The 18,083-nt window shown below is 42.0% G+C and overlaps 2 protein-coding genes across 6 annotated transcripts in view; one reads left to right on the top strand and one right to left on the bottom strand.

The window, feature by feature from the left end:
- The window catches only part of SH3BP5 (SH3 domain binding protein 5), a 60,006-nt gene extending 53,933 nt beyond the window's left edge, over positions 1-6,073 (top strand). The window contains exons 8-9 of the mRNA XM_077811205.1: positions 3,182-3,442; positions 4,636-6,073. Coding sequence (XP_077667331.1) covers positions 3,182-3,442; positions 4,636-4,814 — 440 coding nt within the window. The 3' untranslated portion in view covers positions 4,815-6,073. The remainder of the gene's footprint in view (positions 1-3,181; positions 3,443-4,635) is intronic.
- Positions 6,074-7,421: 1,348 nt separating this feature from the next.
- Positions 7,422-18,083, bottom strand: part of CAPN7 (calpain 7) — a 48,918-nt gene continuing 38,256 nt past the window's right edge. For 4 of the 5 annotated variants that reach the window (XM_077811198.1, XM_077811199.1, XM_077811200.1 and 1 more), the window contains 5 exons: positions 17,072-17,217; positions 15,044-15,106; positions 14,276-14,406; positions 12,524-12,616; positions 7,422-12,439 (listed from right to left, as the gene is read on the bottom strand). In XM_077811198.1, the coding sequence (XP_077667324.1) occupies positions 12,295-12,439; positions 12,524-12,616; positions 14,276-14,406; positions 15,044-15,106; positions 17,072-17,217 (578 nt within the window). In that variant the 3' untranslated portion in view covers positions 7,422-12,294. The remainder of the gene's footprint in view (positions 12,440-12,523; positions 12,617-14,275; positions 14,407-15,043; positions 15,107-17,071; positions 17,218-18,083) is intronic. The other variant, XM_077811204.1, reaches the window with a different exon arrangement.

The raw sequence follows: 18,083 nt of genomic DNA, 5'->3' as shown, positions 1-18,083 counted from the left end.
GCAGTAGTCTCTTCTGCAGGTGCAGAGGATGTTTTTTTTTATTTTTTTTATTTAGTTCAATTTATTCAACTAGTTCAGTTCAGTGACTAGTACAGAAACCAATTGGGATTTGAAAAAGCGGGAAAGCGTGTTTCCCTCTGCCAATCTATGAATAAAAAGTAGGTGTGAAAGAATGAGATCTACTAATTCTAAAATCTTGAAGGACATGGTGAACAGCAACCATCACTTCAGTTCTCTGACTACAGATCATACTGCCTTTGTTTAATACATCCATTTTAAATGCAAATAATGTTTTAATAAACTTCTTATGTATCCAGTACACAAATAAAATTAACTAACATAAACAATTAAAATGCTGTTTTATACATTGAATTCCAATTTCCATCCAGATAGACATTGACACAAATCACAAGGAAAGAAAATTAATACTTTACTTTCTAACACACTAAAATGGTGAATGATGCACTTATTCCGTAGCTGATAACTCTGAATAAATGTATATTAAGCTATATAATTGCATATCTAAATGTGCATAGACATTTTGCTCACCAGGAGGATAGACTAAGTACCAAATTTAGCATAAAGGCTATATTTAGTTGCAAATCAACATGTTTTAACTAATGAGTATCAGCTTTTCTTTAGGAAGACCACTATGAAGAACAAATGCAAAACAAGATTTAAATTCGGGTTTTCTGCTTGGTGATTTAAAATCAGCGATTTAAATTGCTTTGACTTAAATCAGTCCACCCTGGACCAAATAGTTCCACTTCAGTGGAGTTACTCCTGACTCTCACTGGAGAGAGAGAATTCAGAATCAGGGCCTGACTGTGGATTAAAGACCTGCCAGTCCAATAAGAACATTACACCCAGAAAATTTAATTTATTGCCCATCATAATGGGTGATACCTTTCTACCCAAGACTGTTTATTTCTTGAATATAGAACAAAATTCTGTCTGCTGGGCTTAGGTGAAACTTGTAAGCAGCATACACTGATCTTTGTTGGCAATAGTAGATACTGTTCAGTTTCTTACTTGGTACAGCTTGTCTTTGGTAATTAAATATGAACTGTAATTTTCTTTAGTTGTATTTGTCATAGACTAGCAGATTAGTGCTACTTACGAAGCAGATCATTTCTGCAAATAGGAACGACTTTGTGTAGCCACTGTTGCTCATCCCCTGCAAAATTATATGGCACTGCCCCACATGTATTGATAAAACATGGGGAGTGGGAAGAACCAGTTACATACCAGTTTTATGTCTGGAGGAGACGGAACTCTGCCGTGCAGTCTTGGACTTAATGTTTAAAAATATCAGGAGGTGGCTGCTGTAATTATCCATCTATCATCTGCTGAAGTATTCTTAGGTCAGTTCTGTAACATCTAGTACATGGAGGCTGGAGATCCTTGAAACAACAAAGCTGGTGGGTGTTTCTTTTTTTGTACCCTTTATGTTTATAAATAATGAGCAAGAGCCAGAGGTTTATAAGAAAATAGAAAAGACGCCTTGAATTTTTTCTTTGAATTTTTTCCTTGTTAACACTGTTATTGTGCTTTGTGTTCTTTTAACTGGGTTCTGAGTGAACTTTGCTTTCAATAGCAAGAACTGCAAGGAAGTGTAACTGAAGATAACTTCCAGTCATTATAAATTCCGTGTTGTGTGGCTTGTTCAGCCCTGCATGGTTCTGTCAGAGGCATCAGTCCTGCCAAGGCTTATGCACATGAATGACCCCTTTAATCGCAATGGGACTACTTGTGTCTGGGACAGCTTGGAAAAGAGATGACTAAGGGGGATATGATTGAGGACTATAAAATCATGACCGGTGTAGAGAAAGTAGATAGGGAAGTGTTATTTACTCCTCCTCCTAACACAAGAACTAGGGGTCACCAAATGAAATTAATAGGCAGCAGGTTTAAAACAAACAAAAGGAAGTATTATTTTCACAAAATGCACAGTCAACCTGTGGAACTCCTTGCCAGAGGATGTTGTGAAGGCCAAGACTATAGGGTTCAAAAAATAACTAAATAAATTCATGGAGGATAGGTCCATCAATGGCCATTAGCCAGGATGGGCAGGGGTGGTGTCCCTAACCTCTGTTTGCCAGAAGCTGAGAATGGGCGACAGGGGATGGATCACTTGGTGATTACCTGTTCTGTTCATTCTCTCTGGGACACCTGGCATTGGCCACCGTCAGAAGACAGGATACTGGGCTAGATGGACCTTTGATCTGATCCAGTATGGCTATTCTTGTGTGTGCATAAGCCTTTGGCAACATGGGTCCTAATCCTGCAGTGACCAAAGACTGGAAACTTTAGCTTTAACAAGACCTACTGCACCTACAGTGCACAAAATGGAACATTACTGATTTATTCTTCCCCCACCCCCACACTCAACGAGGAGTCTGTGGCTTACTCCATCCTGTGCTCTTGACATGGTTAATGCTAATTGTAATTTTGCACACAAAATGAGCGAGGAGACAGATTTTGTGTTGCTTAGTGATCCCTGGGCCGAGGGAGATTCTAGTGCAGTGGTTCCCAATGTATTTACCATTGTGGGCAACCAATACTACCTGTATTGCCCTGAGGATGTCACATGGGCCGCAGCTGTGTGCTGATTGGGCTGCGGGTTGAGAACCGCTGTTCTAGTGAGTCCTGTTGGATTTTAGCTGCATAAGCAGTAAGATAATATGCAGTAGCTGAGCTCCCACCTTCTGCCACATCTGGCTTTAAAATATTACTACAGATAAATATTGACAGGCTCCAGTCAGGTATCCCATTGTGATGGGTACAGTACACTTATTACAGAGAGAGTCACTGTCCCAAACTGCTTTGTCTGGCTTACAACAGACTATAATAGGTGGACAAGACATACAAGTGGGAGGCATAGTACAAATAGGCTTGTTTTTTATCTCAACACAGTGAGGAGGAGGAGGAGGAGTTGTCGCTACAGTATTGGATGATACATCATGTTAGCTTGTTTCTCCCAAAAGCTTCTCAAGAAATGGGAATCTTTCTCCCCTCACCCAAGGCCTGCTAATGAGATGCAATGTTAATATACTGCAGAGAAATAGTTAAACTCTACGTGTAAGTGCAGCCCTTAAGATAGCAATGTACATCCTGCTGATGAACAAGCTGCTTTGTGGAAAGGGGAAGGCTAACTGGAATTCCCCCCCAAACATTACAGTGGCTTCTGAAGTGTTTGAGGATGACAACTGCAGCAGCTTTGTGTCTGAAGAAGATTCTGAGGCCCAGTCAGTGTCCAGTTTCAGTTCTGGTCCTACAAGTCCCTATGAGATGCCCACTCAGTTTCCTCCAGCAACGCGACCTGGAAGCCTGGACCTGCCCAGTCCTGTCTCCCTGTCCGAATTTGGGATGATGTTTCCTGTTCTAGGCCCTCGAAGTGAATGCAGTGGGGCATCATCGCCTGAATGTGAAGTTGAAAGAGGTAAGTAGAGCTAGGTTAGCCCAGGACCAATTTATTATGCAGCTTTATAAAGGAGCAGAAGAACGTGCTCAACTCCTGCAGGGATGCTGTGCTGATTGGGCTCAGGCACACGGTCTGGTCTCTGGGCGGGGCCAGAGCTACTTTCATCCCACAGTATTACTGCTCTTTAAAAACGTTGTTATTTATTCCCGAAAATGAGAGGTTCCCCAGTTTCACTCCTGCCTGACCCCATGTTCTATACAGCAACGATGTTAGCGGCGTAGCAGTAATTAACTGATCCATCAGTTGTTGCCTTCCACTATTTGGATTCTGATATTACATTATTTGAAGGATAAGCGCTGAGCTGTTTTTTTTTTGTTTTTTTTTTTTTGGAGGTGGGGGGAAGTAATGATGTAATCCTGCTGCCCAGTTCTGATCAAATAAGGTGCCAAAGGAGAAACGGCGCTTAGAGGATTAATTGCTCTCCTACTGAAGTCTGTCAGTCATTGCATTTGGTGATTCAGGGCACAAGACAAAACTCAGCTTGGAAGGCCAACATCCATTATTTAAGGCCTTTGTCTACACTAAAGGGAAAAGTCAATCTAAGCTATGCAATTTGAGTTACGTGAACAGCGTAACTCAAATCGACGTATCTTAGATTTACTTACCGCAGGGTCCACACTAGGCGACGTCGATGGGAGATGCTCTCCTGTCTATTTCCCTATACTCTTCTTGATCAGGAGTCAAAGGGAGAGCGATCAGCGGTCGATTTAGCAGGTCTTCACTAGACCCGCTAAAACGATTGCCAATGCATCGATTGCTGCAGCGTCAATCCTCCAGTAAGTGTAGACGAGCCCTAAGTATATTACACTTTGTCCTAGGTCAGTGGCGCTCAAACTTCTTTTACTGGTGACCCCTTTCACATAGCAAATCTCTGAGTGCGACCCATTCCCCCCCCCGGTATAAACACTTTTTGATATATTTAACACCATTATAAATGCTGGAGGCAAAGTGGGATTTGGGGTGGAGGTTGACAGCTTGCGACCCCCCATGTAATAGCCTTGTGACCCCTTGAGGGGTCCTGAGCCCCAGTTTGAGAAGCCCTGTCCTAGGTTCTTAGATACTTTGGTGAAGGAAGTTGTACGAGTGCCCACTTGACCCATATAGCATTCTAAGACTTAAGGTTTAATAACATTTTAATTGTGTCTTTGCAGGGGAAAGGGCAGAAGGGGCTGAGAACAAGATCAGCAACAAAGTGAACAAGAATAGGAGCAGCAGTGGCAACTCCACTGAAGGTCTGGCTTTGGATAACCGAATGAAGCAGCTTTCGCTCCGGTGCATGAAAGTCAAAGAGGGGATCATTGCAGACAGAAAAGCTGTACAAATTGGCTGAGTCCTCCTGCTGCTCTGGTTAATGGGAGTATAAATATACATGAACTTCAAAATGTCTGAAGAACATTGTGCCAATAACTATTTAATATATGCCAAATCTTAAGCGTTTACTCTACAAATTTAAAACTGCACTAAAGAAGTTTGATGTTGAGGGCTGAAGTTTTTTTCAGTAAAATCTTTGTAGGACAGACAAGTTGTCAAATGTGTAAGTTGTGCTTGCTGTATTTCACAGCCTTTGTAAATTGTTTTGTAGCAGCCTGGCTGAAGCAATAACTAGCATTATTCCTGTATAAACACATGCCAGTAAGGGTGTGAAATCCAAGCCAAACACTTGTGGTGAGCAGTTTGGCTTGTCTTGTAGAATGAGATGCACTTTAGATACAGTGGATCTCTGAAGTGTAATTGGCATATCCTTTAAACAACCGTATTTGTCTGTATTATTCTGAAACTGTAGAAGTATTTTGTATACAAGGAAGCTGTTGCATGTGTGGGTCTAGAAGTCTTCGGTCTGCCTCCAGTGCTCATGAGGAAGCTAGTCATGACCTAAAGTATTGGCCCGAGAGGGTGGCATTATTACTCAATAGTTGCGTGCTCCTTCTAACCCCCTACTTTTCAGGTGGGGAGCGGGGTGACTTTGAGGGTGAATTCAGTGCCAAAATGACAGATTTAACTTGTTTCTAAGAATTTGAGTATCATTTTTCAGCACCTGAAGTGTTGTTACTGTAAAATGAGATGAATTAATGTGTGCCAGCGAGAAGTCGTATTAGATCTCGACCTACCGAATAGTAGAAGCTTGTCCTTAAGATACGCATGAAGAAAAGGAGTTGCTAATGTGGATTGATGACGTGTTAATTTCTCTGTAGGTTGTAATGTGGGGTTTTAGAATTGTTTAAGGGACTTATAATTTTAGTATCCCCTAGAGAAACTGTTCACTAAAAATAGAAAGAGAATGGGGGCATGTTTTGGCAGCAGCTGTTAGGCAGTAGTGGTGTCTAGTAGTTATGCTAATAAGTGGTAGCAAAAATCCTAGGACAATTCAGTTTTGGTGGCTGAACATTTCTGAAAGTATCCTACTATATCTAAAGTATTCAGTTTTTTGTTGTTAATTGGATGGGAATTTAGCATCACCCAAAATATTTTCTATTCCTTGTTTTGTAGTCCTCGTGTATTTTGTCCCAGCCCCTTGGCTTGTGTATCTATTCTCAAAGTAAATGTAAAATTCTTCACACTACAGTAAACATTTTGGTTTTCCACATTTTATTTTGTGTTGTACAGTTTCAGTGTATTAAGTACTAAATATTTCAGTAGCTGTTCTAAACGTAGTTCCATAGTAAAACCAGAATCTGATATTTAAACCTCTGACTAAAATGTGCACGTGGTCCACATTCACTCAATGAAATCATCATCATCATCTCTCGCGATTCCAATGCTAAATGCACTGGCAATTAGTGAAATGAAAACAGAGGCTTAATGCAGTTCCAGAATCAGTGTATTGGAGAATACCCAAATCAGGACAGTACATTTTCAAACAAGACCTAACACTAGGAATACCCTGCAGTATGTGGACAGGTATTGTCTCATTACAGCTTTGTAACTAGATTTATATGCATGACTCATTTGGTATTATGAATTTCCTATGACCAAAGATTAGCCAACTTTGTATACAGTGTTGCCCTTTTTTGAAAGATTACTTATACGATGTATAAGTCCTTCCCCCGCTGCATACTAATAGTTCTGTGCTTCATTTCACTATGGAAAGCTGTAACAAAGCAAGGCAAAGTCATGGAGAAGGGAGCCTGTCCTCAGAATTAATGGAGATTCAGTGTGTTACACCTACTGATCATTTGCAGAGAGGGGCTCAATGATCTGGAACTTGCAGAACAAAGGTTTAACCCTTAGATCACTAGCCTCTTTGAGCTAGACAAATACTTAGGAAGACATGTTTATATCTCCAGTTTACGAAGTAACAAATACTTTGGGAAACATGGATAGACTGTAGCTTAAATAAAATACGGAAGTGTCTCAATAAAACTGCATAATTTTCATGTTGTCACCTAATCTTTGTAGCTAAACCAATTGTCTATTCTGCCTCTATTAGGTAAACAACCAAGCAATTAAGTGCTGAGTACCTACTTTTGCAGACATGCCAACTCTCAAATGCACTTCCTTGTTTCCTTCTTCCCTTGGCATCAAATCCTTCCTACTATTAAAAGGTAAGTTACTAATTAAAGATCCAAAACACCTGCACTCTTGGAAAGTTTCTCATTTGTGCTGCACAGGACACCAAAAGAGAAAGTTTTCCTTATTACCCAGTGTACCTTCATGAAACTTCTAGGCAGATTCCAGTAGGGTGAGACATTACTAGCAGAAAGTATGTTGGGGGGTGATGTGGCCCAAGAAATTAGCAGCTCGTACCCTGCAAACCTACAGCAGAAGGGCAAACTAAGTTTTAAAGAGTAAATATGTGGAAAGGCCTCTTCCTCTGGACACCTCGGCATTCAGCAGCTAACTCTACAATTGAAGTGTGTGTGCATAGCTTGCTTTGCTGTGTTCAGGCAGGTTTTGGGGAGCACAGACATTAGTAGAAATGAAAATGCAGTTTCATAAATAATTGCTCTGACCATTTTATTTTTAAAGTTTTTATAAATGCCAATTCTGTATATCAAATACATAACGACAAATGGATATGAACAGAACATTACCATGGAATACCAAAGGCGCAAGTTCTGTCAAGTTACGTTTTGTTAGACTGCTCAAAACATCCTTTAATATTACACTAGCTGGCAGTGTGGTGTTGAAAGTATAAAAATAAGCCTTTGACATTTAAAGCATGTGTGGTAACAAGTTAGCAGCCTTGAAGTGAGATGCAATGTAAACAGCTTTACCAAAGAGTGGTGAATTGATGGCTTCTCACCTTTTAAGCTTCTTCATACTTTCGGTAATATGCACTGAAAACTGGTACTCAGTGTATTTTTTTTTTTTTTTTTAATCTTAACATTTTTCAGAGGCTGTTCTAATGTGTTTCTGAAACTCTTCTGTATGCAGCATGTTCACCTTCAGGTACAGAAGCCTTAGGTATTTCTGCTGTACAAAATATGCATATACACAATCTCAGACTGTGTAAAAATGTTAATTTCAAACATTTTGCTATGTGCAGGAGAGGTCTAACTTCTAATGGAGCCTCTCAGCTTTACTGTGTTTTAGAACCACATGGATGCTGCTAGTACGGTCCCTGAAAGGTAGCTACATGCATTAAGTCCGTCTTTCTGAACTCAGACGGATTAAGCAAGGATGATTAACCTAATAGCTGTTTAAAAACAGAAGGCCCAATTCTGGACCCTACGGAGGTAAAGCATGATGTCCTCAGCAGCTCTGAGGTAGGATTCACTAGCAAACTATGTAGAGTCTAGACAGTGTCTAAATTGAAGGGGAAAGTGTACAACATGCCAAAAATCCTTTTGAAGGATACTGAAAACAGCTCTTTATAAAGTATCCTTCCTCCTACTGTGTGCAACCCAGTAAACAGTTATTCCTCCTCTTAGAGGATCATTCCTTTTCTTTAAAAAGACATTTCTAGGGCATTCGGTTTGCATCTGGTGACTTACGCTCCTTGTACACACAATTCCTTAGCTGTAGCACCTTTGTCATGTACTAGAGCAGTGCTACTCAAAGTGGTGGTCTGCAGACCGGTGCCGGTCCGTGAGCCAGCGGCTGCCAGTCTGCGCACACATTGGAAAAAAAAATTGCTGTCCCCCACATCAGATAGCTTGAGAAACACTGTACTAGAGTAGTTTCAATCACCAGCTAGCTAAGTGCAGTACATACTAATGTGAATCTTTATAGTTCTATGCTTTAAAACAAGTTTGAGTTGATACAGTTGCATACAGAAAGAAAGTAGGAGTCTCGTAGTTGACTGTTGGAAATATAGCAAAATAGCGAATTACAATGTGCAAATTCCAGCCCAGACTGTCTGATCCATCATTGTGTAGTAAGAAACTGACTGCAAGCAACTTTTTACAGACATCTGTATATCCCTTTAAGTCAGTCTCCCATCCCTTCTATAAGTGCTAGAATGGAGCATTCCAGAAGGATTACCTCAACATCTACAAATATTTTTAATATTAATGATCAGAATCTCTGAATGACAGGGGGGAGATTTAGCTGAGCAGTTTGTTTTTTTTCCTGGCTGTGCAATAAAGTCATTTCCCAATAACCTGTTTAAATCTGATAAATCTCTCTAGAACTAGATTAAAAGATGCAATAGGCTGATTGCTTTTATTAGTAGTTGGGTAATCTGCTTTTCCTCTTTTGAAGAGACTCCTTAAATGAAGTGTAAAGCTAAGGCTAGCATACACAAAGCCAGCGCATGCATCTATGCTACTGTCTGAGGTTCTGTGACTGAAAATTCCTTGGTGCTAAGGTGCTCTGTGCCCTAGAGAAGTAGCGTGATGTAAAATGGTTCTAAATGGTCAGAGCCCCAAGACTGCAATATTTTGAGAGGCTTTTAGAATATAACTGACTTTCATATTCTGCATACCTAGCCTTAAATATTAATGGGGATCTGGACAGTCAAATTGTAATGCTTTGTTTTTGTAGCACTGGCCCACTGCAGGCATTTACAGCCTATCTACCCTTTTGTATTCTCTGGGTAGCATATATTGCCCTGGCATCAGGGACAGTTATCAGCTTGTAATCCAGGTAGAGATTGAAGATTTTGTTCCTTTATTTAATCTATACTAAATTTGGTGAACTAGCACATGGAAGCTGAAACTCAAGCTTGTTCATGTCAAATTACTGATGTAAAAGCCGTTGAATTAGCTTGATGGTGATCAGAGGGAAAAATGGACTGCCTGTATCGTATCAACCAAAAGAGGACGATGTAACAGGTGATTTGGGCAAATCAATTTACTATTTTGCTGACAGGGAATTAAGAAAAAATTCACAACCTGCCTGCAGGCCTGGCCCAGAGTTTTGAAGGGGTAGGACTAGTAATTTAAAAAAATATTGGCCAACATTTGTTTTTTAAAGTGCAAACAGCAGCAGGTGGAGCAACACCCACAATTCAGGCCCCTTAACTGTTCCTGGCCTGTAAATCAAGGGGGTGCAAACATTTTGGCCTGAGGGCCACATCTGGGTATGGAAATTGTAGGGCAGGCTATGAATGCTCATGAAATTGAGGGTTGGTGCGGGAAGGGGCTCTGGACTGGGGAAGGGGGTTAAGTTGCAAGGGGGTGTGGCTAGGACCAAGCAGTTCAGAGGGAGGTCGGGGGTGCAGGCTCTGGGCAGCGCTTACCTCAAACAGCTCCCAGAAGCAGCAGCATGTCCTCCCTCCAGCTCCTACCCTGAGGGACGGCCAGGTGGGTCTGCGCACTGCCCCTGTGGTTCCCGGCCACTGGAAGCTGTAGGGGCAGCACTTGGGGCAGGGGCAACATGCAAAGCCATTGCTTCCAGGAGCTGCGCAAGCCCCAGACCCTGCTCCCCAGCAGGAGCATGAGGGCCAGATTAAAATGTCTGAATGGCTGGATGTGGCCCCCGGGGCTGCAGTTTGCCTGCCTCTGCTGTAAATGGAGTAAGTGACCTAAACTGTAGCTGCAGTCCTTTGCACATACAAAGTTGTATGTGCACAAGAAGGGCTGAAACCTTACCCTACAACATGTTTTAAATGGGACATTCAGCTTTGCATCTAAAGAGCCATCCTTCAAGCTGGCAGAGCCCATCTTGCAGAGCCCATAAAGATCAACTTCCTGCAGTTGAACATAATTTAGGCTACTTCCTCACACTCTCTCCCTCCTCTCCCCACCATCTGCAACTGGACAGCTCTTAAATCAATGGTTCTGTCCTACAGTACAACTTTTTATCTTACAACTTCCTTGCCAAGAAGATAAGCAGTGACTTAGTTACTGGCATGGATGCAGTGTGATGTAATGCCTAACCCAGATAGTCTTTCAGAAAACTGCAATTAAAAGGCACATCTTAATGTTTTTTTCCCAAACTACTTTCTCCTCAAAGCTGCTGTCTAACCAGAGGAGACCAAACAAGCAAAGTATCCCTGGCCTATTAAGGTGCTAGATGCATTTGCAGCAGCAAACTTTAATAGGGGAGAATCTTATGCTTAATCTCTCCAAACTCATGCACTGGTACTGTCTTGGGGAAAAACAACCCAAAGTTGCTGGTGGGTTTGATTGGTTGTTTTGAGTCTTGCTCCCCAAAATGTCAATGTTTTACCATTGATTCCAGTGGAAGTACGGTCAAAGGCTGTAGCTAGGATTGCCAATTTCAGCTGGATGTATTTCTGGAGGTTTCATCACATGACAACCTTTAATTAAAAATTAATTCCTGGACAGTTGGTACCCCTAGCTGCAGATATAGGGTCTCCTGGCTGGTTACAGCTTAAGAAGGTTCCTTCTTTAACTGAAGGCTGTCTTAAGCAGTCTTCTGTCTGTGGTGGTGTAAAGCCAGTGCTGCAGATGTGTGGTTTATTATAGAAAAGGGAGTAGCCTCTTATCTCTCCCATCCTAACTCCACACAGCCCTGCTCATGCAGAAAGGATAGTTAAATAGCTAGTATTTAAATGACAACTTCTTGTTAAAGCTGATCAACAGCTCCTCTAGCTAACCTATTCAACCGCTGAAGTAGAATACGGGAGTGTTGTATTGCTTGTACAATGTGCTCCCTGTTAGTGGCTCTTATCAGAGTACAACTTGACTTTCTCCCCCTAAAACCATCCGAGTAAGGGGCAGTATAAACAACTGTGCTTTTTACACATCCAGAACAGCACCCGCTGCCTTTTACTTCATTATTTCTGTGGGCTCTAAATCAGTGGTTCTCAAACGTTTGTACTAGTGCCCTCTTTCACATAGCAAGCCTCTGTGTGTGACACCCTCCCCCCCTTAAAGTAAAAACACTTTAACACCATTATAAATGCTGGAGGCAAAGCAGGGTTTGGGGTGGAGGCTGACAGCTCATGACCCCCCATGTAATAGCCTCATGCCCCCCAAGGGGTCCCAACCCCCAGTTTGAGAACCCCTGCTCTAGACGCACACAGACCCCTTCCTTTTTCTCTACAATGTTTACTGTAAAAGTTAAGCAATGATTGTTAGAACTAAGCTACCCTGTGTGGGGGGAGAGGAAAGATTTCAAAACTTGATGAGGTATAAGGTGCCAAACTGCAGTAAGCTAAGGCCTGCTATTGATTAATAAGATTTACATTCAAACATTTCACACAAAAATTTACCATCAATGGTTCTGAAGCATTCTCTCACCCTAATGGCTGCACAGCAAAAAGCATGAGTAAACGCTGAAGTGGCTAATGCAGTGAGATTGGTGGCCCAAGCCTTGGGCTATTACTTTTTCCAGGTAGAGTGCAGTTTTATGCATCTTGTGTCAATGGTTGGGGGATATATTTCCCCAGTGTTTTCAGGAGATGGCATTGCTCTAGCTCTTGACTTCTTCCCTAGAGAGTAATGTAGAGACTTGCCACCTCAGTGCAGTTGTGATGTCTTAAGAGGGGTAGCGCTATTAAAGTCCAAGAAGAAAGGACCCTCTTGCTGAGGCAGGAACGTGCTGGGAATAATATTGTAAACTCCAGCTGGTACATTCTCCACCTCCATGTAGCAAAATCCACATCTGATTAAAAAAATACAATGCCAGCTTAATAAGGTGTATTTAAGGGAGAAAGGAAAAGTGTATCGATAATCAAATGAGCATTACCTGTAGTCACCACTGCTCTTCTTCTGAAAGCCAGAGGGACCAGGATCTCCTACTGTAGAGACTGTGACAAGTTCAAATCCCACACTGTACTGCCTACATGTAAAGACAGGTTTCATTACCCTTACTTTAAATGTCAAATAGAAGATTTACCAAATTAAAGTTGAGCTATAACTGGAAGACAACTGCAAGCAACTAGCACATCTGCAAGTTATTTCTGTTCTTAATTAGAGCATTATTTTTGCCACTTAAGAACACTTGTCAGCACTTGCATTCAGAAACTCAGACACAAATTTAATATTTGGCTGCAAAAAAGCTTTCCGTCCAAGAACTGAAATAGGTGGGAGATGCCAGTTGGGCTGCACACATCCACTACACGAAGGGGGTTATGCTTGTGGTTGTATAGATCAGTGCATGTGCTGAATGAATAGCCGAGACCACAGAACAAATTAAGTTACATGTGTCCAGATTTCATTGACTTCCATGGAATTTTCCCCAAGTTGCATCTCTGTAACTGAGGACAAGTTGGCTCTACTCATCAGAGGAGGTGCATGCCTCTTCCCCTTCAACCTGGAATCCAAATCTCAAGGAGCAGGGGCGCCATAAGGAAAGTGCCAAGTTACTGCTGCAGCAGGCTTGTGACAGGTAACTAACCTAGTCTTGCCTACATGAAACTGCTTCTACAGATCCTCATTTTTGGAGAGACAAGTGTTGCTTATGTACCTTGAAGCAACATGAAATGAGTGCTTTGCCAAAACTAACACCTACCTACCTGCCTCCTCCTTATAATACTGTTCAGTGACCAGACACGGACCCCCTAGTGTCAGTTAGGAAGCATGCATAGGTGCCCGCTACTGGGGCTCTGCTAGAAAGTGACAGTGGGGGCCAGGAGGCTTGCCACTCACTGCTTCACCTGTTACTGAGTGAAGACATGAACACTGGCCTTCTGATGGGAGAGGTCCTAACATGACCATGAAGAGTCACTGGAATTGCATTGGTTGTAAGGGTTGTAGCCTCAGTGTCTATATTATAATCTGCCTTCCCAAATTCCTCCTACAGTTTTAACAGCAGAAGTTGTTCTTAGGAAGTAGATGCAATACGGGGGATGCACAATTACCACGTGCTACCTCAGAGCGGAGTGCATTTCAGTGATGGGCAAACGCTCCGTGCAGCTTTCAGGTTGAATGGTGCTCTAGTGCTCCATACATGCCTCCCTCAATGCATGCAGCTCAATGGTGGTGACAGTGTGGACTGGCACAGCCTTAGAGCACAAACAGAACGTGAGCTGTAGCCTGCCATCCCGAGACAGCACGTCTTCTGTCACACCTGCAAGGGTAAGAGGAAGTCCTCCTGCATGTTGACTACTGCAGGGGTGAAAGGGCCACAGGCATGGCTAGCCATCCTAAGGGCCATGCCAGGGCAAGGAAGGCCCCCTGTGCCATGCAAGGCCCAGCTGTGGTCTGACCCCTAACCAGCAGATAGAAAGGGGATTCTAGCATATAGGGAGAATTCAAGAGGGAAAGATTTTCAAGAGAAAAAATGATTCACTGTTTAACAGCTAGGTGGAGAGTGGAAGCTGCTTGAGAAATAGAATGAGGGGGAAACCCAGTAATAAGGATTGGTTCAGCTGGAAATTAAGTGGCCTTTAAAGCTAAAGTTTGTTCTGACAGGTTAAGTAAAAAAAAAAAAAGCTTACACTTGATCTATATCTCATGTTCTAACTGTACTGATACACAGCATTTATTCTTCACAAACCTTGGTCCTCTTAGTTCAATTAGCAGTGGCCCAGTCTTCTCCAGCTGAAATTGGTAAATGGGGTTGTTTTTGTAGGAATCTCTGAAGTTTCCACAGCCTCCAGCACTATGACCTTTCCACTGACCATTAACCTGACAAGAAACAAAACAGATGGTGCCTTTTTATTTCAGGCAGATCTTGCTTTCTCTCTCTAGTTTCAATACAGAGAAATAAAAAAGTGAAGTCCTGGATTCTTCTCACTTCAGTTGACTACTTGTGTAACTCCATTAATTTCAATAGTTACTCCTGATTTATAGCAGCATAGATAAGATCAGAATTATTTTCAGTGTTTAGAAAAAAAAAATTGATTTTTTTTTTAAATAGTGCCTTCCACTTCAACAAATATTAAAGCTATTTAGATCAAAGCCTCAGACCCCTTCTCATTTGGATTAAACAATTCAGTATCTATATTTTCCTTGATTATATTCAGGCCACTACCTTCTAGTCCTAACAACCCAAAAAGAGCAAGAGTTTCTGGAGATAGATAAAAAATGAAGCTCAAGTTATTCCAATCACACTACTGTAGAGGATTCACAATACAGACATTCTAAGTCAAAGCATACATTTGTGTTTCATCAAGAGGCTCATTTTGCATGGAAAATACCAAACAAAATAATTTGAAATTAACTAATACAAAATTATATAAAACAACCCCAGAGACAGAATTCCACACACCCATAGCAGATTAACAACAAGCACTGATTTATGGAAGAAAATCCAATTTCTTACCCGTCTGGAGATGGTGTATGGGGTAGGGATCTTGGTAAAGGTAAACTTGCACACTGAATACACCTAGATTGTGGAAGACTAATTCAGTTACACAAACCAACCAAGCACGTACAGTATGAAGCCATGACCGAATATCATTATGGGGAATAAGTGGCTTTATGTGCACAGCAACTTTGGAGATTTCGAGTCCCCATCTGTCTCTGATAGGTAAAACATGCAGACGGACATCAGACATCAGCTATAGCGGTCAATATATAGTGGTCTACACAAATATAGAGAACATTCCCTATTCCTCTTCCTTGTACTGGGGAAAAAACCAGACCCTTCGAACCTTACTAATGGTTGGAGGGCACAGAGTATAACCGGAATAATGGGCACCCGTACTCCTTCCCTTTCAACTATTAAGCCCTAGTCCCTTCACCAAAGCAAACTGTGAACACCTACAGCGGTGCTTTAATATGCTCTCTGATACTTAACACAGTATAGCACAGTGCATGCTCCCCTAAAGCTCCAGCTAGTCACTCAATGTGTTTAGTGTGCAGAGCAGAGGGACACCAAGCAGATCATGTATGGACAGGAAAAGGCTGGTGACATTAAATGAGAACCAGAAACACTTTCTGCCCAGTGAGTACTGGGAAGCAGCAGATACCACCCAGAATACCATGCCTGTCAAAGTTTGTGTATTTGAAATGTAAAGTCACCATAGGGTGACCTGGGCTACAGTGCTTGGGCTCCAACTATTATCCTCCACTGCCCTCCCTTCCCCCAGAATGCTTTTGGGTGGGGACTGAGATTAATATTTGAGTAGTGAAATAAGGGGCAGTTGTTTGCTCTGAACTATGTCCTTCTCACAATTCTTTTGTTGAGAACGCAGCTCATTTCTCATTGTTTGTGAGCAGTCAAGTCATTTTAAATGCAGAGCTCAACACAGGTGCAAAACAGCAGCAGTGGAGTCCTCTGTTTCCACCAGTGCTTGTCAAAGCGGCCTGCAGTGAAGTCCAGTAGGCCAAAGGTGCACTGGGGCAAGCACGATTGAACTGCATCCAATGCCGTGTCACGTTTCTATAGTGTAAAGAATGTAGGGGGAGAGGGTATGAATGGTCTTATTTTCTGTAGTGGCAAAGGAAATGCGAACACATTAGCATGGGATTTGTCAGTTACACGATGACCTTTCATTCTGATTACTATGTATGTGAGGATTTAGGGAAGAAAATACTTTAAACCATCTTTACTGAAATATGAAGTGGATGAAGGCTGGGTAGTGCAATGATGAGCTAGTGCTAGAGCACCTGGAAACAGATGTTCAATTTTAGCTGAGGGAAATAAAACAAATACTTTCATCTTTTTAACCTAGTCCTATTATAAAATTATGATCGAGAGAGGTTCTGGACTGTGGTAATGTAACAAAGCACTGCATGCAAGAACTGACTCTATATTGCCCTCACTAGATGGAGATCCATATATGGGTATGTCTACACAGCAGCTGGAGGTATGATTCCCAGCTCAGGAAGACATACACACTATAGCTCAGCTAACATGTTAAAAATAGCAGTGTGGCCAGAAGGGTTGGCAGTGGCCCAGGTTAGCCACCTGCATATAGTCCTACCTGACCCCTGGGTATGTTCGTGGGCAGCTAGCCTGAGTTGCTGCCTGTGCCATCATGGCCACTCTGCTACTTTTAGCACCTTACCTCAAGCTGAGCTAGTGTGTCTGTCTGAGCTGGGAATCTCACCTCCTAGCTGCTCTACAGACATGCACCAAAGCACTTACCTACACAGTGCTTCCCTTTCTCCAGTGCGTCCCAGCCATGATTCACATCTTCCCCCGAGCCCTTCCAAAAACACAACTATATTCATCTAAAAAGAAATACTTTGAAATATAGGGCAATCAACTTAAAAATGGTCCCCAGGATCAACAGACACTTCCCATCACTCTTACCAATGGGGAGGATTTTCTCTTTGCTATGTTTTCCCAATGAATTGAAATACTCCACTTATAATATGATTGTAGTTTCTCTATAGTACATACCCTGAGAGTATAGTGGATCGTGTTCTGTTTCTCATACTGGGACACCACCAGTGTAAACGTATGGGACCCTGGAGATGTCAGTGCTATCTTGGTCAGATAGTGGGGACTGTTGATACGAATCCCATCAATATATGGGGCAGGATCAGCTGGAAAGAAAGAGATGCATGTTTCCTCACCACCAAAAAAACCCCAGCACTGGTGAAAATCTCTATCCATTCTGTCTCATCACTGGGCTTTATGCTAGGAAAGTCATTCTGCTGGCACCAAGCTGGTGACACAAGAATACAAGCTACATTCAGACTAGCTAATGGTAAAAATAATATCTTCAACTTTCACTAATGAAACACTCAAAAGGCTTTCAAGAGCAACTCCAACCAGTGTTTGGGAATTGGGTATGATATGGCATCCACTCATTGTGCCATAGATGCCTTTTCAGGATGCACTGGGAAATGCAACCTAATGCCCTTTTCTTGCATCATAGGCCTCATCCAACTTCCAGTGACTTCAATGGGAGTGGATCAGGCCCAATATCTCTACTCTAGAGAGAGTTCTACAGTGATTTTAAGTAGACATTTTAAATAAGACCCAGAATCTTAAATTAAAATATATTTGAGGGGAAGAGACCCTCTCAAACTTTTTCCTGTGATGAATTCCTTATGGAGGTTCCCTGCTGGGCTGGCAAGACAAGTTCAGGAATAAAAAGACAGGATCTGGGCTGTGGAAGAGTCCAAAGGTTTTAAGGGTGAAGCTTCCTAACATGCTATATTTTCTCTTTTTCAATTCCCCTTTTCTCCCTAGCCCCACTCTCCTAGAAGAGAGGACACAGTACATTTCTAACTTTGCAACTGTAGACTGCATTCTACTATCAACCCACATAGCTGCAGTCTAAATGTTTGCTTTACTATAGCTACATAATACAGTGACATAATCTGACAGATAATGCTTAAGAACCTTTCAGGAATATTCAGCCTCTTACAGGGACCTTGGTTCTTTTCAGGATTGTTTCTGTTCC

The sequence above is a fragment of the Eretmochelys imbricata genome, chromosome 2 (assembly GCF_965152235.1).
Source record: "Eretmochelys imbricata isolate rEreImb1 chromosome 2, rEreImb1.hap1, whole genome shotgun sequence".
Classification (NCBI taxonomy): Eukaryota; Metazoa; Chordata; order Testudines; family Cheloniidae; genus Eretmochelys; species Eretmochelys imbricata.
Note: the sequence above shows the minus strand (reverse complement) of the source record. Positions and strands in the feature narration are given on the sequence as shown.